This window comes from Colletes latitarsis, chromosome 6, assembly GCF_051014445.1.
Source record: "Colletes latitarsis isolate SP2378_abdomen chromosome 6, iyColLati1, whole genome shotgun sequence".
Lineage (NCBI taxonomy): Eukaryota > Metazoa > Arthropoda > Insecta > Hymenoptera > Colletidae > Colletes > Colletes latitarsis.
In genome coordinates this window covers 12235908-12262364 of record NC_135139.1, presented here as the reverse complement: position 1 = coordinate 12262364, position 26457 = coordinate 12235908, and the positions used below count along the sequence as shown (strand labels likewise).

At 35.3% G+C, this 26457-nt stretch overlaps 1 protein-coding gene across 2 annotated transcripts in view; it reads right to left on the bottom strand.

Moving 5' to 3' along the window:
* Sm (heterogeneous nuclear ribonucleoprotein L) overlaps positions 1–26457 on the bottom strand; it is a 282230-nt gene that overhangs the window by 241061 nt on the left and 14712 nt on the right. For both annotated transcript variants that reach the window (XM_076766982.1, XM_076766983.1), the window contains exons 2-3: positions 7630–7673; positions 797–866 (exon numbers count right to left, since the gene is read on the bottom strand). In XM_076766982.1, the coding sequence (XP_076623097.1) occupies positions 797–866; positions 7630–7673 (114 nt within the window). The remainder of the gene's footprint in view (positions 1–796; positions 867–7629; positions 7674–26457) is intronic.

Genomic DNA, 26457 nt, shown 5'->3' with positions numbered 1-26457 from the left:
CGAAACGAACAACGATTTTCTGTATCGATAATGTACGTTATCGAACCGTGTTCGTCGCTTACGATAACAACAGAATTATCGGAGCATACACGGAATTATCTTTACGGTCACTTCATTATTGTAAGTTATCAGAATCGATGCTGTACTTTGTTTGGGTATTATATTAATGCTTTCCCAACCTCTTTTACATCACAATGTTTATATTCATTAGTTTTATAAATTTAAACAAACTTTTACGAGCAGAATAAACTATTCCCTATACAGATCACGATATATATTTTTCAAAACGAATAAAATTGAAGTTTTTGTGAGATATAGTTATTCAAAATTCTGATTTAATGTTTTTAGAGATCAGAGTTTCAATTTGTTATAATATAGAGAATATTCTCTGCAGTGATATAAATAATTTTCATTAATTTAAAAAGTTTTTACAGTGTATATACACCTGTTAGAAAGCATTGTACTATATTACCAGATCATTTCAGTCAACATCTGTACAAATACATCAAAGATATTAATCGTTCATCGACAATCTTCGCATACGATTTTTGCCCTATCAGTGAATTAATTTATCGATACTTATTTTATAAGAGTCCATACTCGATTCAAGATTTTGCTTTACGAAAAGTCGACTTCGAGAGAAATGCTACCATAAATTTTGTTGATGTTTAAATGTCAGTGAAATCGAACAAAATAAAAGTATCGAGTTAAAAATATAAATTAGAAAAGAAAATTGTGAGAAATCGGTTTGGCAGTCAACGTGTTAATTATCAAATATTTCTAAAGGAACACTTACCACAGTGATGGGGTAGACTGGATTGATAATTGTGAAGAGGAGAACGTGATTTGGTGTATTATTGTCTTCTCTGAAAAATGAAAAAAGAGATACTGTTAGATTTTATAAAATGATACTCGATAAAACTACAAATTTATCGTGTTTTCATGCTTGTTAGTATAAAAAAAAAAGAAATAATACATTTTGTCATTTAGTCTGCATAAGCACAAATTGTGTTCTCTTCCGATACATAAATATTTGAAATCAAATATAGATAAGAATTATTTTCAATCGTGTCTTGTAATTTTACAAATCAATATATCTCAAACTGAAATTCTTATTTTAAGTTTCAATTTATTCTCGCTTTGCGAGCATTTGCTCTTCGGTTAGAAACCGCTTGAAATTCTTTGTAACACGTTCCCGTGCAAACCCGTTGAATTAACGAAACAATTTAATCGTCGGAAAAGTTAATCGCGTTCTCCGGCGTATGACTCTCATCGAAACGCGCGGTGAAAAAATTCAGCATTTCCCGGGGGCCAGCGTTGAATTGCAGTCAAATCGCATCAGCCAGGGTGCACGGTTCGCGAAATTTTTTTATTAAATCAGAACGCGCCCCGACGGGGAAAGAGCCACGGTCTCGAATATTCGATTACTCCAAGAGAAACGTAGGAAAAATCGTACACTGTAATTTCTTTCCCGAGATTCGACGCGAGCGCGATACAACAACAGCGAAGCGCCTATTGATAGATAGCCACCTATACATTTTTCATGCCCGGCGTCGATGTATTCCCTTCCTCCCTCGGCTCGCTTTGCGACCAATTGGAAATTCAACTGCCTGCCATTTTTCCTGCTGAAAGGGAAAAGCCCCCCGGTGCTTTCGTTTTTGCAATTCAAAGTGACCAATTCTGCCCGCGAATCTGTTGTACCCTACTCTAAATTATCAAACTTCGATTCTTCGTAGAACGCGTCTCTAAATCGAAACTATGTCGTTGCGTCTCCTGCGGCTTTTCAACCATTTTCTTTAACCAACGTTCTTGAATATTAGTTAAATCAATGATGAAAATCTAGAATTTATATTAGACATGAAAGGATTGCGAATCCATGTTCAGTTTTAACGTTATTGAGATAAGAATAATAGTTAAAAGAGTTCCATAATGTTCCATAATGAAAATTCGTTTCATAAGGATACTCGAGAATCTCGTTATTGAACATAATGTTGAAATTATTCAAGATTATTGTAAATACAAAATTAAAACCTCTAACCGCGAATACGATCTGTGACGAGAAACATGTCTTAGTCACGGACAGTCTGTGGTTATTAATCTATCATTATTTTCTTCTTACGTCTCGACTGTTCTTGAACAACGTAATCAAATTCATACAATATACATACAGGGTCTTCGGCCACCCCTGGGAAAAATTTTATTGGGGGATTCTAGAGGCCTAAATGAGAATACCAATTTGTTGATGGAGGCTTCGTTAAAAAGTTATTAACAATTAAATTCAAAAATTTCAAATCGTTCTGGAAAAATTATTTTTAGTTCCAGGGGTCAATTACAATCATTTTTGGTCATTACACATACCCCCGAAATCCTACGCATTTTCGAGAAAAAAATTCAGTACGAGCGGAACTTTAAACATTAATAACTGTTTAACGAAGCTTTCATCAACAAATTGGTATTCTTGATTTTCGTCTTATTTTGGCCTCTAGAATCCCCCATTAAAATTTTTCCCAGGGGTGGTCGAACACCCTGTATACTTAGAATTTAAGAAAGCGTTCGATACATTTATTGAAAAAATTACTCATCTTCATCGAATCAAGTTTTTAGACTGAATGGCAACAACTCTGGTGTTCTCTATCGCATTTAATCCTATTACTATTCCTATTATCTATTAAGAGTATTTCTGAAGTTGTTAAGAGCGAGTTTTTGCTGTTTGTCGATGACTTAGAAATTTAAAAAATGATTTTGATCGAAAAAGATTATCTCGAATCTGTTCTACAATTTACAATGCCATGTATAAGACAACTCCTATCTCGTTTCCTCGTACATTTAACAAGTTGACTAAGTCTTCCTAACATTCTTGGTTAGACCAACAAACCCATAAAAATGTATACAGCTCGATATTATGGAAATACTGATCTGTGACTTAGATTTCTTCAAAGACAACAGTTTTCTAGATTCAATTTGTACCAATTATTACCTTACAATTGCTACAAAAATAAATATTAAAGTAGTATATATTTATCATATCGCAGATTATGCTCAGTAAAAATAAATAAATAATTACAGTTACCCTATTCATGTTTCCGATCCGTTCGATTTCAAGTAAATAAATCAATTTTCGGGCAAGAACAAGAAGTTTTACCAAATTAATTATATATAAATTTAAATATAAAAACTGTTTCTATTTTTATTCATAATAAAAAATATGTGTTTCTCGATTGTATATATCTTAAGTATCTACAGAGAAAGAATTCGATCTGTATTCTATTGCTCAGAACGTAATTAGGTCAATATTTCCATGTGAAAATATATGGAAATGTATGGACAATACGAAAAAGTCACTCAAATAATCGACTCTGCCACGTGCAGTTGTTAAAAGAATAACGAGTTTACCACTTGCGCTGGAATGACGTACCGTGTACGTTATTTGTTCGTGCCAGAACTGAAAATGAAATGTCACCTACTGCGCGGAGCTGAGAAGTTGATCTCTAGATGGAATTACAAATTTTATTGGATCGGACATTTTCGTCAGCCTTCGAAGGTCTACAACAAGCTAGAAACTTCTCTTTCACTTTGTTATCAAGCGTTTGGCTATTGTAAACAGATAAGAAACATCGTCACTTTTCTCTAACAAAAATTTATTTGCACAGTTGCAGATATAAGAAGTGATATCATTTGAAACGACCACTTTTCCAAAGTTATTTCAGAAACTTTCGTTAAGACGTTCCGCGGTTCTTCCAAATCTTTTTAAGGAGTTTTGCGGACCATATTCTCCAACTTTGACCACAATTTGTAATCAAGCAAATTCAAGCGTGGACCAATTTTCAACCGAGATGAACTCTGGGACAATGTTCCGTGGTTCTTGAGTTGTTTTTGCCTCGAAAGCTACGACGAATTCTTAACGATATTTTCCATATTGTTACGCGCGAAAATTTGAAACATTAACGAAGACAGAACTTTTTAAAAATTGTCGCTGAAAATTAATTTCGAACAGAAATATCCACGATCTTATACGGTTTGTAATAGAAACATATATTCAAGAAAATTAGTTTGATAACGTTGCGGTAAAATACAATTTACAGTATTACAACAATGAAATTTGATTGAAAACAAACCACAAAATAAAAACGAAATTTGACATGCTAATAAATTTAAAAATATTGTAAAGATCTTATAACTCTGATATTAAAAATTGTATTAAAGAATACAACTCTCGAATTATTAGAGATTGCAAAACTGCATCGAACGATCCAATAAAAATTGTAGTGTTCCATTTAAAAAGATACATTTTTTAGATGCATCGATACATAAAAATAAAATTACACTTAATTTTGCCTCATGATATTTTGTTGTATTTCAAACTCTTCTACAGACATAATTTGCCCCCAGTTGTGTGGGACACCCTGTACGTTAGCGTGTCTAATCGGAAGATTCGCTACGTGGGAGTGACTGGTAAGAACCTAGAAACGAGGTTTACTGTTGGGAATTAGGCGGAGCGTACTCCCCTTGCCTTTGTCGCGTCTAGTTTATAGGAGAGCCCTAGCCAACAAGTAGTCTCCACACAGTACATATTGGTGTCTCGCGTAGGAGAGTCGTTACAATGGCCCCGAGACCGGCGTTAAAAGCAAGGTCCGTGGAATTGGCCGATGATAACAAAGCGAAACGCAACGCATACGTCGAAATTAATTGAAACGTCCCAGCCGGTCACCGAAGTTTCAGACTGATCCGAACTACATCCTTGGCTCGGGCCAAGTCTAATAATAAGAAGTTAACTTGAGCGTTAAGTGTGATTCAGAGCGGCGGGAATTCGATATCGAACGATATCCGCTCTATGAACTTGCGAGCGTTAACTTTCCCGTCGCGAGCGCACGTTACGACGAAATCCGCTCGGGAAGTGCATTTGCTTTGACGAGAACCGTCCTCCATGAAACCTGCACTGCTTTCGATTCGACTTCTGTCTCCATCTATACATCGATAAATTCTCGATCTATTGGGTTGGGCCAGAAGTTCGTCGCTTTTCATTTTACGTTGAATACAACTCACATTTGTCCATCGACTATACAGAGTTCACTCCAAACTTGTATTCGTACACTATGATGGTAATTCGCTATAAATTAGAAGAAACTAAATTAGAAGAAATTTTTCTTATGAATCCTTTCCATTTACTCCTACCCAATGTTGTTCATTATACTGTGTTACTTCTATTTACAAAATAGTTTTCTTTTAATATTAGCAATTACAAAATCGATAGAGAGGATTAATATAAACAATATACAATACTGTCAACAATAAACAAATACGTGGTATTTTCCCAAGCTGTCACCCATCCCAAAGTACTGTACTTGACTGCGCCTAACGCAGCTTAACATCAATGATAACACGGGAACAGGTGTATCCAACGTGGCCTGATCGTTGACAAGTTTTCTTTCTAATTTATTCAAATACAAACTAGTGGAGCGAATCACCAATACAGTGTACGAATACGAGTGGGAGTAACTACATTATACATCACTTGATACCTTATGTTTTCTTCTTTCGGATTGTTATCAAGTTCTTTGTTCCGTGTTAATAATAAAAAAAGCACTTCCTTGCATGAATTTAATCGTAGTTTTAAAGTAGTTAAGGCTGCTGAGTCATTTGTACCATTTACGAAGGTTCTTACAATTTCAGCATTGCTTTATAATGTGGAACAAACGACTCACGAATTAGCCGAGAAGGTGCATTGCGCCGTCATTTAAAAATAATGGAAACGTTGTAGTAACTTGGAACTTGTAAAAAAAATCAGAAGACCGCCAGAACGTTATGAATCAACCCAATAATTAAGTATCTCTATATTCTGAGAGAGCTTTGTTGGAAAGGTCGACGCAACACTTCGACTTTATGCGAATTCTTGACTTTATTACCCTTCTTCTCTTGACACGTGCTCCTTACGGAACGATATGACAACGAATAACATCGCGTGGTTTTCATCACGTGACATTAATTAGTCTAGAGTCTCGCTCGATGGCTTCGTTGTTGCCAAACTGAAGGCATCTTTCCAACATTCGAAACACAAAGAGAAATACAGTTGCAGAGGGAAGGACGAGAATTGCCCGCCTTCGACTTTAATGTACTTTTGCAAGATGGCAGATTGCTATACGCGAAATATTAGCTGCCATCACTCGATAATTTTAAAGATAGAGGTAATTAGAGTTATATATGTGCCGCAACGTTCAAAGTGAATACCAAGTTGTGTCGCATTCTTTTATCGAAATAGCTCTGGCACGGGCGACAGAAGCGAGAGTTCATGAGCTCGAGGTCGTAGGTTCGAATCTCATTCACCGTATATACAGGGTGTCTCCTAGCATGTAGGAACAGGATTCTAAGCACGAAAAGAATACAAAACATTCCTACAAACGCGTGTCCGGTTTGATCGTTTTCGAGTTATAGCGATTTTCTTTTTTAACACACCTGTTTACTTTTGCACGAGCAAAATTCAGAACAAACGCATTGGCCTTTGTCCTGAATCTAATCTAATCTATAAGATTTTCGAGCCAGACGTTTTATCGCGACTGTCGAGTACGAATTTGTTATGATTGTTCAAATTAAAATTTAAAAATGAAAGACAATACGCATTTGCCTACATTAAGCTATATTTTTCGACAAATATTTATGTTGATTATGGAGAAGATGTCGATGTTTTGATACATAAAGGATGGCATGTAAAGTTTCATACCACGGATTTATTTCTGAAAGATACTTCACGGATTCGGGAAACCGTCATAATTATTATGAATTTGTCAAACGCGAATATCTGGAACGTATCCATCTCGACAGGGGAAATGGCAAGAAGCAATACATCGTTCGCAATGTTACAACCAAGAGAGTTATTGGACAAGATAATGAGTTCAAGCAACGCGATATTATAAGATCCGAAGAGACGCGAAGGGAACAAATGGGACTGTATTTATAAGTACATTAAAATTCACACTCGCATTCTGAACCGTCCAACGTAATTAGACGATGGAATTCTCGAATGGCTTTATCGCCCACATGTGTAGAATACTTGATAACAATACACATTCGACATCAATCAAAAATATAAGATAGTACTTTTCAAATCTGTGGATATGTATTATGAATATTGTATATCAGTTTCTCTTTGTTTTGTAGAAATAACAATTGCATATATTTTTGCACCTAACTCTCATTTACAAATATCTTAAAATCATTTTATTAACATAAAATTATTATAAACTAAATAGTGAATAACAAAGTTTTCTGGTTTATTTTTATCATAAAATATATATAAATATAAATCGATAATAAAAATGAGAATTTATTACTAGACAGCGGATATTTATGTATTTATGGGAAATTGTAATTCTTGAACAACTACAAAATGCACTTAATATGCAAAAATATAAGAAATAGTTAAAATAAGATACCAATTATATATTACATTTAGGATCCCGTTTCATTAATTCTATTAATAAAAATATGAATTTGCATAAAGATCCGCAGTCTATACATTACCATGTAAGCTAGATATTTTCTTCACCGAGTCATTTAAATTAACACAGACGATACCTGACTGTATTAATTATTTTTCGTGCAAAAATGAAAGTATATAAAATATATATAAAATACCTTTTGCGTCGTGGTTCGTCTCCGTACCCGCCATACTCGTGATTCTGAAACAAACGTGAACACATACTTCAGTAATATTCCGTAAATACAGATTCGAGGAAATAAAGTTTCCCAAGTAACAAGCGGGACATTGACAAAAGTAAAAATTCCACGTTTCTCGAGTTTCCGCGCGAACGCAAACCCGTGGAATCGAATGAATTTCTGAAACTCAATCGCGATGATGTTTCCAAAGAGAGCATATACACCGGAGGGATCGCCTTCCGCTCAACGACACGCACTATCGTTTCTCGTGTATTGGTCGAAGGTTGCATAAGAGGAATTCATGCTGCAGTTTTGGCTGAATTTCGATGGTACGCGATGTCACCAGGGATGCGTACTCGGGCAATCTATTAATACACGTCCACGCGTCTTTTTAAGACAGCACCCAAAGCGACGGAAATAGTGCAGCGGGACACTTAAGGGGCGGGTAGGTGTTGGACCATAAGTAAATCCTTAAAGCGTATGCGAAATTTCGTCAGCAAAAACAATCCCGCCAATTCCCTCCGTTCCAAACTTCTGGAGATATTTATTTATTTTGATAATCAACGAGTCGAAACAGTCGACGATTCAATGCATTGACTGCCAGATAAAAACCATAAAATTTTGTTACGAGTCCGGAACTTTGATTCTAGTCATTTGTAAACTATATAAATTGAAATATGTCTTAGTATTTATTTTCATAACCTCTCTGAAATTCAAATTTATTTTCTTTAACGATTCAACGTGAGAACTGTTTTAGTTCCATAGTGGAAAATGTAAGTCATGAAATCGCTAGATTACTTCGATTACTCATAATAATTTTTATAAATTAAAGAAAAGAAATGGGATTTCTTTTGAACCATCTAAATGACATATAAAATCAATGAGACTTATTAAGGGTGAGTATTCGATTTGTTTGTTAATAATCTTAACAAGACAAATTAAATCTACTGCTATTCTCTTTCAATGTTGACAAATACACGAAATATTTATTTATTAGTAAATAATTATTATTCTCTACTTATTCTTTTCTCCATGATATATATCTAGTATACAATTCTATGAGTAATACCCGATTACAGCAATCAATAGAGAGATATGACATATAAAAGATGTAATTTCTGTATATTTATCACTGAATGGGAAATATTTTGTTGACGAATTTTTACAAATACCTATGCATTCTATTTCAATTTCACAATTCTCGTTGCCCTCTTTTTCAAGTTATACATATTTAGTATGAGTGTGTATATTTAAATATTAAACAAAAATTCCTTTTTGTTTTTATTTTTATTTTCACAAGCCTATATGAATTTATATCTCTCTAACTATAATCTTCGTTGTTTTCATTCACAAGTTTACTACTATTAACTAATAAAGTTTTACTATTTTTACTATTATACCTGTAGTACAATATTTAAAAAATGCTTGTAACAAATTAATATGTTCTTGATGAGAGTAATAATAAATGTTTTGAAGATCAAAGTTGTAATTTTAATTTACGTACAAATTATTGTTAAATGAGGAATATAAAACATCTTAAATAGTGTTTAGTAATTTTTCCCAATGCAATCGAGAAGTAAACTCTTTTTGGTTATATCGAACACCCAAAGTGTAGAGTTAATTATCAATGAACAACATTTGATTCACCAAGGTGTAAAGTAACAATGACTCGTACAAGTAAAACCAAATTTTTTTTAAAATAATGACTACAATGAATCACACTTTAATCGAGCGCGATTTATATTCCTGATAAAGCATCAGAGCATCGAAGGAACGTTATATTTTCTCAATTTATGCAAATTTTATGTAATGAACGATACCGCAAACAGTGTTCCCGATATCCTCATGAAAGTAATTTAATTTCGTAATTTACGAGACCTATTAACCGAGCATACTTGACGGAAACGCTATTTAGTCAAACCAGGACAAAATTTCACTATTATACTTATACAAAAAGGTTGTCCTTAGCTATAGGAACTATCATTCTTTGTCGACACTTTTTTTTTAAACACATTCTCCATAACTACGATATTTGTTAATAAAATGTTTCTGAACAATTTTGGAGTGATTTAAATTGTTAAGTTATAACAATTTCCTTATATATATATATATATATATAATAGTAACGTTATACTTAAAATTTTTGAATTTTCTAATTAAATTTACTAACTTGACTATTTACTACTCTCTAACAATAATGTAACCATCTGAAAAAATTCATTTGCGAACAAATTACTATCGAAACAAAAACGAATTTAATACACGATAAAGTAATCTTCTATTAAACTACGTTTGGTTAGATTAGAATAATACCCAAAAAATGATGTCCAAATTGACGCGAAATCGCTGCGATCTCTAAAATTTGAATCAATCGAGGCGCAAATGCACGCTATACGATTGCTCTGAAATTAAATTCAATTTAATCGTCGCGATAACGTTCGGGGGCTGAAATGATAGAAAGTTCTAATTGCGCTACAAACCCGCGTTAGATATTAACACTAATTATTTCTCGTTCAACATTAATTATCCGCTCTTTTGCATCGAAGAGCCGCTCGTAAAAGTCATTTAAATTTCATGCGATCGTTCGAAATTCCGAATGCATCATTATACCAACGTTCTGTTCTCAGGTACCGCGACGTAATCGTACTTGTAATTAGGCTTTCATTGCCGCGCATAATATCGATGCAATATGCTGCTGAGTCGCGGGGGCATTTTTGCGTCGATTTTTTCAAACGAAAACCGATAACGCTCGGATAGAGATCGAGCTTCTCGTCGTAACGAATGGGACTCGATAATTTCCAACTTTCCGCGTATTTTCACGCATCGGGAATCACAGTTGGCTCGAAGGAGGTGCCGAGCAGTCGGAAGGTAAAACATTAAGACCGTCTAATAGGATTAAAGAGAAGTCGCTACGAAGTGAACTTTAAGCACCTTCCGCGGATTATTCGCCGAAGAATATATCAAGTCCAGGAGTCAGGAGACTTAACCGTTGGGAATAGAACGGATTTCCGGACGTTGATGTCGCGACGAACGGAAGCTGCAATCGTTCTTTACCCTATACGTGCCCAAAAAGTGAACGATCATGTACGAGAAACGTATGTAGAATGCCCTAGATCTGAACCGACAAACTATGTCTGATGTTTACATTTCCTATTGATAAAAGATATTCACGCCAGAGTTGGGGAAAAGAAACATTCATCAAATTGGTGTTTTCAATATTGTCTGGCGTGGAGAAATCTTGAAGAAGTATTTGATTTCCACAAAGAAAATCCCGGACGTGAGGTTAATATATTCAGTATCGATTCGTAAGCGAAACGGTTAAATCTAGAATACTGTATGTAGCAGATCGATTAACTGGATAATCCTTTGTCGTGCAATGACAACCCTAACTCATTGTAAATTCTTTATGCCGAGTTTCACGTTGACTGCAACTCTCGTCACGAAGCCTAGTATATTAAAATCAATAGATTGTTTTCGAGAGCTTTTTGAGATTTTTGAGAGCACTGCACGTACGAAGAAATTTAAAGAAAATTAAATGGAGTACATTAAAAAAATTAAATCATACATCGAAGGGATATTTTCTATATAAAAATAAGTTTTTAAATTTAACATATCTGTTTAAATCTAATTTTGTTAATTTTATACTTATGTCTTTGTTCCAATTTTTTCACGATCGATAAATTTTGCTTGAACCCCATCTCATTACTCTAAATATGGAAGAGCATGATGACTTTTTTAATTTCTGTATTTTCATCCCCAAACTCATTCTCAGCAAAGATGATATCAGTCTCAAGGATCTCTGTATTAGTTTCAGATGGTCATTTCTGTTAATTTCACCCATTTTCTCGCGTCCTATTTACATAATATGTAATTAGTAAACGTCAGACTCTGGATAATCGAGACCCTCCATAACCAAGAGTACGGTTAATCCTACTGTAAATATTTGCAATTTATAAATATTCGAGAAACAAAACGTATTCATTTTTCGAGCTAATTTTTTTATTCGATCATTTGCACACACTTTGAATATATAAAAAATTCTGTAAAAATTCACTGAAATACTCCCAACTATATAGTTTAAACGTATAAAATTTATATGCTCAAAGAAAATTAGAGAATCTTTTTATTTGTAGTTATCTTACACCACAACAACCAAAATCAATATCCAATAGAAAAAATTATATTAAATGATATACGGGTAAGAATAAAATTTCGCTGGAGCCACGAAGAACCCCCGAATGCGCTGTTCCAAGATTAAATTTTAAAAAATATATCAATTCCCCTGTATTATTAAAAATTACCTCCAAAGATTTTGAATTTGAACTACCAGAAATAATAGCTAATTTTCGTTGTACAGCAAACTCTCGATTTCTCCGTCTCTGCGTCACAGAGTGTTCCCCCTTAAGTTGTCGAAAAATTCGACCGTGCGGAGTCACGAGTTTAATTGTCCGTCGCTGTTAGAACGATCGACCGTTCGTTAGTCTTAATTAAACGTCAGGCTCGTCCTGTTTACGTTGATCTTGGCCAGACGCGTTTGACTGTCGACTCTCCGACGAGACACGCTTCCAAATATCCGCGATAAATAAAGGAAATACTGTGGATTCAGAAAGAGTTTGGTGTCGCGGGCAGATGGCCAAGCAAAATCTCACCGGCGAAGAAAAAGGAGGAAAACAGGGAATGTTACGGAATGCCCGCCGGCACGATCCAACATTTCCAACGTGGCATCCGTGGTACAAGCCGCATACTATCGCCGTTACGAGGCACACGGTGAATCCCACGTAGAATCTCTATAACGTTGTTATAAACATAACTCGGTGCTGGCCTCGCGCCAACCACGTGGTTTCACGCTCAATGGATCGCGCCGACCGCGCAAGAAAAAATCTCCACCGTCCGTCCGCCTCTCGCTGGCGAACAATAAATTTTCCCGCGTAAATTTTTCCGATCCAACCTAACGATTCGCGATCGCAACTTCCGGCTGTCGGAAACGCGAGACGCCTGCTACCGGTTTACTCGTCTATTCCGTTCGCTTTACGCCGCAATAAACGGACGAAATTGCGCTCTTTCTTTTATCGTCCTGATCGTCAAAGATTCAATTTTTACGACGCTTAAAAGGGATTATTCTAGTTTAGAGTTTCATTTCTTTGATCTATTTAGGGAGTATTTTTAGAAGAAAAGTACAACTTTCTTGATTTCGACATTTTGCATACAGTATTTGTTTACGTTTTACGAATTATTATAATTTTTCGAGAGAGAAAATAATGAAAACTGACTGAATTATATATCATTGAACGAGACTGTAAAAAATGTGTCCCATTGGCTGACGCGATTTCGATCGTTCTACTTATCTGAAATGAAAGGATCGAAAAGATTCTTGATTAGTATGATTGTGACTATGGTGTGAATCAAAGTGAAAAGAAAATAGTGGAAATTTACGAAATGGTGGCACTTTGAATTTTGAATATCGATTATCTTGACTTTCTTTCATGTTTAGCGAGTTAAAAACAAACAATAAAGAACATTTTTTTTTTTATTTTGATTCAGACCATAATCACGATCGTACTAATCATGAATTCTTCCGATTTTTTCATTTCAGATAAGCAGAATAATCGGAATCGTGTCAGCCAGTAGGGACCTTATTCAATGACGTATAATTCAATCAGTTTTGATTATTTTCGTTAGAAAAAAATTCTGAACATTCGTGAAGCATATACAAATATGAATGCAGAATACTGAAATTAAGAAACTTATACTGTTTTTGTTAAAAAATCTCTAAAAAGACCAGAAAAATGAAACTACCCCTTAAGTGGGTATTCTACTTTACAACGAAATATTTTAGTGGTTCTTTCGAATGTTTGGGAGACAACAGTAAAATATTTTTGTATTAAGTTTGAATATCATGTATTTAGATTTATATTTGAAGAATATGCATAATTCTTTTCGTGCAAAAATATTCAATATTGTAGAAGATACGGTAACCTTAGTAAAACATTGGTTTCCTTATCCAAGCTCTTATGATATTTTTTGCACTTCATCTGATATCTTCGTAAGTGAGTGGAAATAGATTTTTATTGCTCTTATCACGCTCTTATCGCCAAGAAAGTTCACTCACTCGCTGAACACTTATATCTCGTACTAAATAAAGTATTTTTCAACAAAACATAAAGGAAATAAATGTCAATTTTGAAAAAAAAGTAACTTAATGTTCGATGAATTAACTGCATTTGAAAACATTCCAATATTTCTTAATATAACAGACAAATATGATAGTGTCTACGTTTGTAAATAATTTATTCTTCATTTTATTATTAAATTTTTTAAATATTGTGATATAGAATTAACAAGGATTGTAGTTTTATACGATCATTTAAATTTTTCATTTGGTAACAAACCAAGTACGTTTTCTATTGGATTTTATTTTTCTGTATAAAGTCTACGTCTATATTATATAGAGAACTATCCCAACAACCCCATTTTTAAAGAATTATTAAACTCAAAACAATTAGGTTTCTCATATTTTTTAAATACAGAAGATTCGACAGAAGACTCGAGAATTCTTCTGAACTCAAGTTTAGTTGATTATGAAGCCATATTTTCCTTTCTTATTTTTCTGTATGGAGTCTACGTTTGTATCATATAGAGAATTGTCCCAACAGCCCCTTTTCTAAGAGATGATTAGACTCAAAACAACCAACTTTCTTGCATATTCAAATCACAAAAGATCAAGTTAGATGAAAATAGTCTACGTCTATATTAAAGAACTGTCTCTCAAGGGCGAGACCCAGGGAAACTGGAGTACAAATGAGTAAAATCAAAACAAAGTGAGGGTGTCGTAGATCGTCTTGGAGTCGAGGAGAAAGTGGATTGGCTGCGTGCCAGCAACACGCTGATAAAGAGATTAAACCCAGGAACAATGCTTATGCTTTGTAATGTCTCAGCGTGACCGTCGAGCGAGCTACTTGGAGAATTCTTGAAACGATCGTGAAACCCTACTTCTTCCAACCGCGCCAGGACGTCCATTGGATGAATTATTAACGAAACAACATTACTCCATCCGAGAGTTTCCGAGTTTCCTCCGTAACTTCTTCAACCTTCGTTTGCGATTCAAAGTGATTTAAGAATCAACAAATATGAAGGTACACCGGTATTCGCGAATAACAAACAAATATTTTAAATTCGTTCACTCTTAAATTAAGAAAAGTTTACTGTGTTATCTTAATTGAAAAGCTCTCAATTTATATTGCAGGACCAATGTTTGTCAAAATCGTCTTTCATTTGTACAAAAGAATTTTGTTGCAGTTATGACTATAATTAACCATTAAAAGGGGGTCGTTAAATCCACCCAGGTTTTCTATATTTTTGATAAACGATCTTTGAACGTAGCTGCATATGTTAGGAAACAAATGTAAATAATAAAAACCGTAGCAATTTCCTTAGTAAAATTAGCTTTATGAGAACGTTTTTAAAAATCGAGCATCCTTATTGTCCCAAAAATTTGTCCAACTTAAAAAAACGTGATACAATTATTTTTAACGTTATTATGCTTCAGTGTATTGAAAAATCAACTCATTTGCCTACCTGTCGTACCCTGTCTCTTTTCATTTAATAATTCGAAATACATACGCGATGATAAATAATTTCCTACAATATTTTCGATGGATAAACAAGCATATTTTTAAGAATTCGCATCCACTGGGCTCGGTGAGCCCTCCTGGCCTTCGCCAGGCTTAACAGATGACCTACTTCTAGATTGTCAACAGCACGTAAAAATTCTGAGACGGACAGAGCTATAAGAACGACGAGTTCCAGTGACTCGAAGAATTCGAGCAGCTCAAATTTTTAAACAACTCTTCAAGAACCACTTGGAACATCCAACTAAAACTCCACCCGCTTCTCCAGCGTACTCGAAGCTCCCCAGTGGTCAGTCATCCAAGTACCAAGGGGACCAAGCTCTTCTGCGCTTTCACGATCGAACGAAATCGTTCTGCGCGGGCCACGCCATTAGCCTATTTTCTCAGATCGTATATTACATGGAATCGCCAAGGTTACGCGTCATAAACGTTTTATACCACCGCTAATACCAAGAACCATTTTTCAAGGTTTCAGCTCCGGGAACGCATTACCCTTGCCCGAGGGTCGCGCAAGAAACTTTCGCGTCCACGCGTTGCAACCCTTCTTTCTCTCTCGTAGCAAACAGAAATTTCTCAAGATGAACATTCTTGAGCACCCGACTACCGGCGTCGTGTGCTTTACCCCTCCCCCTTCTCGCGACCGGTAAACCAAATTGCCGGCGAAATTAAAGCGAAATATACGGAAAGTTTCGTCTCGCGGCGCTTGCCAAGGATGCCAGAGCACAGAGGCAGTACCCTGGTACGTAATTCATAGCCGACAAGATAATTGGGCCACCGCGATTGTACTGCACGAAGACCGTGGACAACGTGTACGTGTACGCTAGGCGGTATCCCCAACACGGAAACGCCCGATCGCTTCAACGTTCAGACCTGCTTAGCCTACGAATTTTCCAAGGAGCACCGTGGACCGAGTTAGATCGCGTTTACGCGATCCATTTAGTTGCGTTATAGTTGCTTGTAGGCGTGTGCGCTCATGCGCGGCGAACGCGTGGCCGTGCTTGACAATTTTCAACAAATCGAAACGACGCCTTCCATGCAACGCTTACGGGAAAATGAACGCTTGTGGGGGATCGCGAGTTTTATTCAAATATTTCCTGACGATTCTGGAGCAAAAATGAGCACACGTCGAACTTTGTCAAAGCATTATGTAGAAATATATTTAACATTTTTCAAATTTTATGTATGTTTTCGAGGAACGAAGAATGAAGAAATTTAGAAAGAATATAAAAATACATTTTTGCTAACTTAATGAGTTTACTAAGAGGGTGTATCTTTTATTTGATAAAAAAGTAAAATTCATCGAAGTAACAGTATTTGTGAACTCGTTGAATAATGTAGAATCGAGGCAAATTACCTCATTTAATGAAAACTTTTGTTTGTTTTAATTGTCGCATTTATTTACTGGCACATGAGAATGCTCATTGTGCAGTCATTGGATGCTTGTCCAGTTACTCGTACAGCTGGGTTCACACGCTTGACCCAGTAATTAAAAAAGGAGGCATATTAACGTAAAACGTTACATTACATTAATATTTCAATTTTATATTTTATACATTTATATATAAAATTAATATTAAATATATTTGTATCTGGTTAAATAATTTACGAGCTTCACGAGTTGGTAAATTTTCATTTGTTGCTCCAACGGGAAAATTTTTATATACAGGGTGTTCGACCACGCCTGGGAAAAAATTTTAATGGGAGATTCTTGACGCCAAAATAAGACGAAAATCAAGGATACTAATTTGTTGATTGATGCTTCGTTAAAAAGTTATAGAAACATTTCCGTCCACATAGTATATTTTCGGTAAAGAATTTTTTTCTCGAAAGTACGTAGGAATTCGGGGGTATGTCTAATGACCAAAAATAATTGTAATTGACCTCTGTAACTGCAAATAATTTTTTCAGAACGATTTGAAATTTTTTTTTTTCGACGAAAAATTTAGGCACCTACCCCTATCGATTTTTCCTAAAAATTCCTTTTTCATTTTTAGTATTTTTGTTTGATGCCCTACAGAAAAGTTGTCTAATACTTTTTTGTAGGTTCCCATGAGCTCTACTCCAGAAAAAAGTTTCATTGAAATATATTCACTATTGTAAGAGTTATGGCCGTTTGAAAATTGGACCACTTTTATGGGGTTTTTCTCATTTTGCGGGGTCAAGGACCAACTTTTCGAATATTTTTGCGATTTGTACATATTCTCCACCAAAATACGCGTAGTTTGCTTTTTTAAACATTAAAATCGTCCAATCCGTTCAGAAGTTATGACGTTTTAAAGATTCGCATGAAAATTCGGGCAGACATTTCTGGCCAGAAATTATATTTTCGGTAAGGAATTTTTTTCTCGAAACTGAGTAGGATTTCGGGGGTATGTCTGTTGACCAAAAATGCTTGCAATTGACCCCTGCAACTGCAAATAATTTTTTTAGAACGATTTGAAATTGATAGCCGAACACCCTCTATAGTATTCTCAACCTTAACGATCTGATCTTTTAAACACTCACATGTTAATCTAATTTTCGTTAATATAGTAAACGCCTTACTAATGGAAATCTTTCATCGGTCGTCCCTTAAGAAATTTACTGAGACAACCAAAGTAAAATAAACAAAAGAAATTAGTTTCGTCGCTTTGGATTATAAAGAGGCGCGTATATCATTCGGCTGGTCGAAATCCAAAGTACATGTTTGCTGATTGCAGCGCATCTAACAACGTCCGTTTATCGATTCCGCTAGAGCCAGAGAGTATCGCGGCAGAAAAAGAACGAAGAAACAAGAACGAGACGACCGGGGGTAGTCCAGGAATACAAAACATGTCCCACTGCGACTGGCATCGGGATATGAATGGATATTAAAGTGCTCGAGGCTTGGAACACTCGAGCGGAGAACCCAATTTTTTGAACGAAAGGAATTATTGTATTGGTTGTACTTCAACATTTTTAGGAATATCTTCACTGCACTCTCCTCCACCCCATTAATCCTTTCTAAACAGTGTATCTAAATGTACGTTCCATGCATTTTAACTCTACAACAACACGCTCCATTTTTATTCTTCCAGAACTCAAAGAAAAATTAGTTCAACATTGATTATGGAAAATTCCACGAGCTTACTAAAAATGATATTCGAATTTTTAGACTATCCTACCATTCCCACCTCAAACTAATGTACTTTTACTTTTTTATTGTGACTTTTATATTAACATAAAGGAATCTTTTTTCATTCATTAGTTCCTCATGGTAAAATTCTGTTTTCTTTATTTTAGATTTTTTTTCATTTAAAAATAATGAAACTCTTCGACCTGAGGGTTGAACATGTATAATAAATAACGTTGTACGTCCATGAGTGTTACCATAATTATTCAGAATTAAGAACTGTTTCAAAAACTGTAAGCCCAGAAAAGCTAAAACTCTTCTTTCCAACCGTACCACGAGCTTAAAAAGGTTAAGGACCACTGATTCTGGCGACTGTGGAGAATGAAGAAAGCTCGAAAATCAGTCCCGGGATAAGAGGATTGTAGGAACATGAGTAAAGGGAATGTGGCCAGTGTCGAGTGTAATCTTTGTGTAACTAGAGAACTTACGAAGGTTGACTAAGATTCTTGATCCCACACGACTCGGAATTTCTTCTCTTTTCGGCTCCTTGGAGTACATAACTGTTGGAATTATTCTGTAATTTCAACTAAGTTCCTATCTGTCTTCTCCATGGTCGACTCAGACACGAGGTTAAATGTAAAATAAAATTAAATTAAACAAAAATCTGAGCAAAAATAAAAAGTTTTCTACGACCTTTCTAATTAAAAATCTAATCTGACAGTCTAAAATTCGAAACAGAGCTGGCAATGTTATTATATTTGCATAAAAATTGGTACATAAAAGTTTTCAGACCAATCAGTTGCAAATATAAAATAATTCTTAAAAGCTAATGCTCTATACTTCACGCCACCTTCCAATTTTGTTTTACTATGGAAGTGGAAGGTTTCTACGTTCCAACAGCAATGTTTTACTAACACCTTTGTGCATAATAGAGCATCGCCTAGCTGACCAAGAATTATGACCACAGCAACACGCCAGACGAAGAAATTGCCAAGAGTTTAAAGTTCAAAATTCAAATCCAAATCATCGTAAAAAATTAAACATAAAATAAATGAGTAGATTTCAAAGCTATTTTCTTATTGCGTAACAAAATACATTCGTTACATTCTCAAACAAATTTTACACAATTTGAATGCGAAGGCGTGCGTTAAAATACTATTAAAAGAATTCAAAATACCAAAGAACCGAACGACCTCAGACATCACAACATTGTAATAGTGCAAAATTGTCACCTCATTACGTTCGTACGGAACTATTCGGTTGATCCTAAATCATTGTCGGCGTGGCAGAACCTTTCCGTTACGTCCAATTGATTCTGAACGCAATTATTGGAGCAGAACAATGCGCGCCGCCGACGCGTTACAGGCTACTTCATTTCCCCGTTCGCTCCAAACATAAAACAACGTGTCGCTTAATATTCGGTAGTTGTGTTATTCGTCAAGACGGTCTTCGAGCCAGTACAACGAATGCAAAACACGCGAGGAATGGCGTGCCGGTATTCGCGTCGAATTTTTCGCCTACGTTGGCACGATTTTCCATCTTCCTTGGACGGAATAAAAATATAACAATAACCCGGGCACGTTGAAATTACTTCCCCGTGGATATAATTTCACCTTTCACGTGGAAGCTACGGGAGCACAAAAATGATCAATTTCGTAGCTTTCGTGATTAATTGGTCGGATGAAAAAGTAGGTGCGAAATGCTTTAATCTCCCGCCTCCCGGCCAGAATGCATTATGCAAAGAGTGCTTCTTCTTCCGCGAAACTATTAATAACAACGATAACAGTTCTCGTCTTTTCCTGGTAAATTTTTACATTTTAAGACCATAATCTACTCAAGATAAAGAAAAGTTGCATCGATAACAATTATTCCACTGGACACGAATCCAACAGAGAACGTATGGGAAATTCTTGGAAATAATAGAGGACCTATCACTACGTAATTCTATTGTATTCTGAGCACAACTTAATTGAAGTTTAATAAAAATACTCTGTTACTTTTATAGAGACAAAAATAAATTTTCTGTAATTCTTTCTTTTTAGAATTTATCCATCTTTGGCAAAGTATCGTTTCTCAATACAATTTCTGTTGAGAATAAGCATTGAATACATGTATTTTTAATGGAAATTTGTATCCTTGCAAAGGTCAGTACTACCTGAGGAGGACACTCGTTTATTACACCCTCTGAGCATCTCGTTTTTTTTCGAGCTCCAAACTCAGTTAGCAGAGAACCGTCAAGGTAAAAACAGCATTTCCGTTTTGTAAAACTACATTGATTAAATACATACTTAGGTCGAAACTCTGCCGTATTTATTTAGCAAATAAATATTCAGCAATTTCAAATATGAACGCAGTTTGCGTTTCATTATTCTAACAGCTACGTGCAAAAATTGCAAATTTTAGAGTTTCATAGTTATGACACGTATCAGCCGATGTACAGATTCCGTTTCGTTGGAAAGTTTGCGTGGTTCGTTGAGGTCGGATCCCGAATAAGAATGAGCCTGGCAGAAAACCGTCAGACGTTGTTAATCGAATGGACGCATTATTAGACCAGAACAGTGCTAGGAACGCTCCAATTTAATTTCCCATTTCGCTTAGTCCGCGGTACGCAGACGGCGACGCGTTCGTTTTGATGGAATCCGAAGACATCAGTCGACGAACGTCGAGACCCGTTGGCCCCGGTGTGACATGGTCTAAGGCCAGATTTATACCGCGCATAGGCGAGGATGGACACGCGATCATTAGTCAGACGGAACACCGATGTATCGAAATGCCCGGATGCCTGCGTGCATCTGTAGCTCTCGCGACCGTTTTCGAAACTCGGATGACGATCAAAGGGTGTAACTGGACGTAACTAGAGCAACGCGTCCGTCCGACAACACAGCGTCAACGTTCCCCGAGCAAATAAATTCCAACCGAAACGCAAATGTATCGCAGCTTTGCGGCACACGGCGGCCTGAGAAATCTGTTTCGCGCGGTGTGGGCGATCGAGACTCTAGACCTGGGCCTCTTTCCGTGTCTTTGCAGTCGCGAGTGGTTTTAGACGAACTTCTAACCACCGGATACCACCAGCGAACTCTGTGGACAGACACTTAAGCTCTGTGTTCGTTGCGGCTTAACCCGATATCGGTGTAATGGCTGGGATTACAGAAAATTAAACGCTCAGAATGCAGTTGGACGAAATTTACGGTCCCGAAGAAACTTGCAACAGTTAAGACAGCGATACTGTGGTCGGCTGACGAGAATTTGGAACTGGAATTGTGTGATCCGGTACTAACGATAAAGCGATCGAAGAGGATATGAATGACTCGAGTAAATGCTTCATTAACTCATTGTAAATAGTAAATTCTTGGAAATACTACGACTTCCTGGTCACGATGTTGGGAAAGGTTAGCACGATGCACGTGCGAGAAAGAGAGGTCCGTCGCGTTAGACAGAAACAGAGATAGTCGAATTTAAAAAATTACCCCTTCATTAAAATTACGATATCTCTAAAACGAAAAATCGAATCGACATAAACCAAAAACCATTTAAAAGAGGAAGCTTTGCCGCTTTTAACAATGGCTCAGTTATTGATAAAACGCGAATACCTTTGGAACTGCACACGCGTGAAATTTTAGTACTTTCAATACGCGTTACTGGCACTGTTTATTAAAATATTACAACTTGTAAAGTTTTAAGGATGTTAGAACGGAATAAGATGCTCGCAAGTACTGGTGAAAGACACAAATCCTGTGACACAGGAATCCGTAAAGTACCCATGACATAGTGTTTAGTGGAACTGGTGATATACTGTTTATGGGTGAGGTGTCACGTACAAATTAGGACAGATACATTACACGAGGAATCAAATTGGAATCCCTCGAATAGCAGATGGATTAACTCGGCGTACATCGAGACATTTACAAAATTTAGAACAGCAGATTACTAAAAATAAAAGCATTAATCACTGGAGGTACGATTTAATTAGAAGTAATTTTTCAAACGTATATTATTTAATTTTGTTTAACACGTTGACTGTCAGTTTACAGTGTTTAGATGTATTCTCGACATTTGTTCAAACTGTATGCTGAATATTACTTAAATTTCATAAATTTCAAATCGTACGAGAACTGATATCTTTTCCATAATAGAGACCTTGATCCGAGGATCGTGCTAGTCAAAGTAGTTCAAAAAGTATATCACGAAACTCGAGATTTTTCCTGGATTGCAAGCTCAGTGAAGTTAAAATGAGTTTCTTTCAGCGTGTTCTTAACGATTTGTCATAGCAGTCGTCTGCCAGAAACTCTGTGTACTCTGTCACCAGTTTCTTGTTAAACTTTATACCAAACGCAAGAAAGTTAAACTGCCAAAGCCAATAGGTTGAATTTACTGTATACTCACGATTCTGATCGATTCTACAATTCCATATCGAATTTATGTAATATCGATGCATAAACAACCACAATTTAATTAAATAAAATACATGCTCTAACTAACTTTTCCATTTTTGTCTAGATTGAGTTTATTAAATTCTCTCAGTCGAGGGTTAAACATTGATTTATAGGAATCTTCCGAGTATTAAATCGACGACGATCCTAATTCCATCCTAATCCTATCTTGACCTTATCGTCGAGTTTCATTGGATTGCTGCTTACAAGACATTCTTCCGCGGTTTTTATACAGAATACTCCCTTAATACTTGTACTTGTAAGCAAAAATAGATATTGTATATCCAATTTTATTAAATTATAAAATAATATATTCTATTTCAAAGTTCTGCATTTAAACAGTTCGATTCGATTAAAAATCAGGACAAATTTCTCGAAGTAAACTGATTAACTTATCAAAGACGTTGAGAATAGATAGAAAATATTGAAATAAACTCAATGACAATCTTTTCTAATGGCAAGTAACTTGTTATTTTAAAAATGTACGCAAACAATTGCAGTGTAGTTGAACGAAATTCGTTATCATATAAATTGTGGCACTTTAATTCTCGCGCAGAACTTTTGACGTATGACGCAACAGTATTTAATTTCCACTCTGAACATTTACGCGTTCCACGCGTTTTTCCCCGCTAGCAGTTTCCAATTATACATCAGCAGCGATCGTGAGTCACTGACTAGTGCAGTTCGCGTTTTGTATCGCATTTGCATAGTCGAATAACGAGCAGAGTTTCCCTCGAATCAGCGCACTCGCACTATGCGGAAAATAATGGTCTCTTCATTATTTCCGATTCCCGGCGACCAGGTCATTTTCAGAGAAGAATCTCCTCCCGTCGCTGACAACGAACCTCATTACAAATGAGCAAAACTGCTGAGAATGGAAAATAGGAAGAACCGAATGGAAAAAAGGAAAATGTCGCCCGACGATCACCCTTTATCGACGAGGTTCGTCGTTTTAATTTCATTTTGATCGTCTCGCGAACCTCGCGGCTGCCATCGTCTCCATTCATTCCTGCAAATATTATTTTCGCAGGAAGCCTCGATATGAATGGTGCAATTGACAAGGAAGTGCTTCTGCATTTAAAAGTAAATCGGAAAAGTGGAATAAATTTTTTCCCGTAAGATACTCCGTTTGAGCGAGAATCGAGCTTAAAATTGCTTGAAGTATCAATCAAAATGCAATGAATTTTAGTGAAAATACTTGTTATATTTGTGTAAAATGTTTTGAACTAATGATTTTCGATCGGAAACTTCGAAACACCACGTGAGAAGACTAAAATAGAGATTTTCCATTATCCATAATTGCCTATAAAAACCGCACCGCCTTTGAAATGTTTTACGAGTAATTGTAATTTCGCATGTTAGCAGAAAAATAATTATACTAACTTTTTCGTAGGGTGCTTTATTATCGAGAAACTTGAGTTTAAAACTGTTTGGAGCGTGCGTTGAAATAAAATTCGATTTAATGAATTTGAGTATAATCTTTGGAAGTAATAATTTATGACAAGAAATGCTACTTTTTTATTATTGGGACTAGAAATACTGACCTTTGAGTCATCGCGATACAAACGAAGAGAGGTGGAGAACCTGAATTATACATAATTACGTATAGAAAATTACCTTTGGAAGCAACTATTTTACGAGTAATGGTAGGTTTGCATGTTGGACTTCGAATCCATTTTGACCTACAGAAACTATCTATTTTAAACTCGTATATTTTAGTTTTGACCAAATAATAATAAAAATACCTACATGAATTTGTAAATTTAAACGATAATAATAAATAAAGAATTTACAAATAAATAATATAAATACGAATTAACGAAGTCCAGATATAAAATCAATTTTCTCAGGAGTGAAATTTCCGTAAAAAAAATTTGTATTGCACGTTTTCGACATATTTTTGCACTTAGAATTATATCCTTTTCAATTTGCCATGTGTTACGTTACTCGTCGTCGCGAGTGTATAAAAATAACGTTGTAAACAAGCAATAATGAAATGACACTGTGGCAAAGTTCATGGTTTTTCCCAATAAATCTCGAAACTTCACCGTAAGATAATGTGTTGAGCGTAAATCATTTACTATGTGAAAACTAAGTTACACGAAGACAAAGAAATATCATATTAACCTTTTGAACGCATGATTTTTCCAAATCTAATAAAAAATTGAAATTGTCGATATCTTATTCTTTTGTGGCATTTTATTCGAAGATTTGTTGTCAAATGACCAAATGTCAGATAGAAAAAAATAATAAAAAATCGTAAGAAAGATTTCATGAATTTGAGAACCTCACCTCTAGAAATTATAAATAAAAATCGAAATATTAAAGTTTTCATGACTTTTTAACGTCTATCAAAAAACAAAGAAATCGCCTGGGCGATTCAAATTCAAATAACTTGTACATCACGTCACTGTTTTATGAATTATATTGTCAGAAGCTTATGGTAATGTTTCTGATAACCAATGTCACTCAAACGTGTACATTCATGCTACCTTTTTCCTATTCAACAACGGTTTTCCATGTACAGTGTAACATGTAGATATAATTTTTGAATCTATTTATTATTATCAACTGTATAAAAGCCATTAATTTACAATATTTATACTATTTGAACAGTTTGAAATCAGAAACAGAAGAAGTAGCAAAAAGAAAGATTGCACATAAATTAATCAAGCTAATTATCTAGGATAGTAAAAAGAACAAGAATTATTACACAAATAGACTTTTGAAATTTGATTGTTTAATTTATTAACTCGTTTCTCAATAGAGACTGTCCAGAAAATTGATTGTCCAAAGGAAATTAGAGTACGATGTAATTTATTTCTGATGAAAATATATCGATAGAACTAAAAATAGATATCATTGGATCGATAAATAAAGAAGATAAACGTCATCGGAAGAAGTAGTACTTTCGTCGTGAAAATAGAAACAAATGATACGTTCACTCTTTCTGCGAGTGTGCAATTATAAAACTTTCGAGTTACCTCGCGTTTCTTAATTCACAGATTAATTACGCCAGTTCGTTTTCTTGTTGAAAGTAGCGGGTATAAAAAATTTGTAATAATTCCTAAAACAATGTTAAACGGTACGCATTTATATAAACTTCCCTTATTACTTCTCCGTGCCTAATTTTCATGCAACGTCACGCCCGAATTTTAAATATTAGCCGTAAAAGCATCTTTGAAACACACAAAAGAATAAATATTCCACCGTGAAACATTTTTTAAACTTTATAACTCGGATTATTTTATCGGACATTTTACCTCATAAACATTTTTTCAATTTTTTTTTCTACAGACTTAATTGTTCCTTGGTAAGCACGTATTTAAAAAAATACAAACAATTTTGTTGAATTTATTACCACAAATAGCTGAAAAATGTTAAACGGTTCAAATCGCGTAATTCGTTCGTGGATGTTGTTTAAACTTTATTTTGTCCAAGTATCAAACTTCAAACTATAAACGTTTTATCTAAATTAGCGATTCGGGGTAGAAATGAAGTGAACCGTGGAAAAACCTAAACCTCCAGGGTATTTTGTATAAAACCGATTTGGCAGTCAATGCGTTAAACTGTATCGCGACGACTGCGGGACAATGATAGCATCTCTAATTTCGAAGATAAGCCAATTCGATCGTTGTATCAGCGCGAGCATTACGCG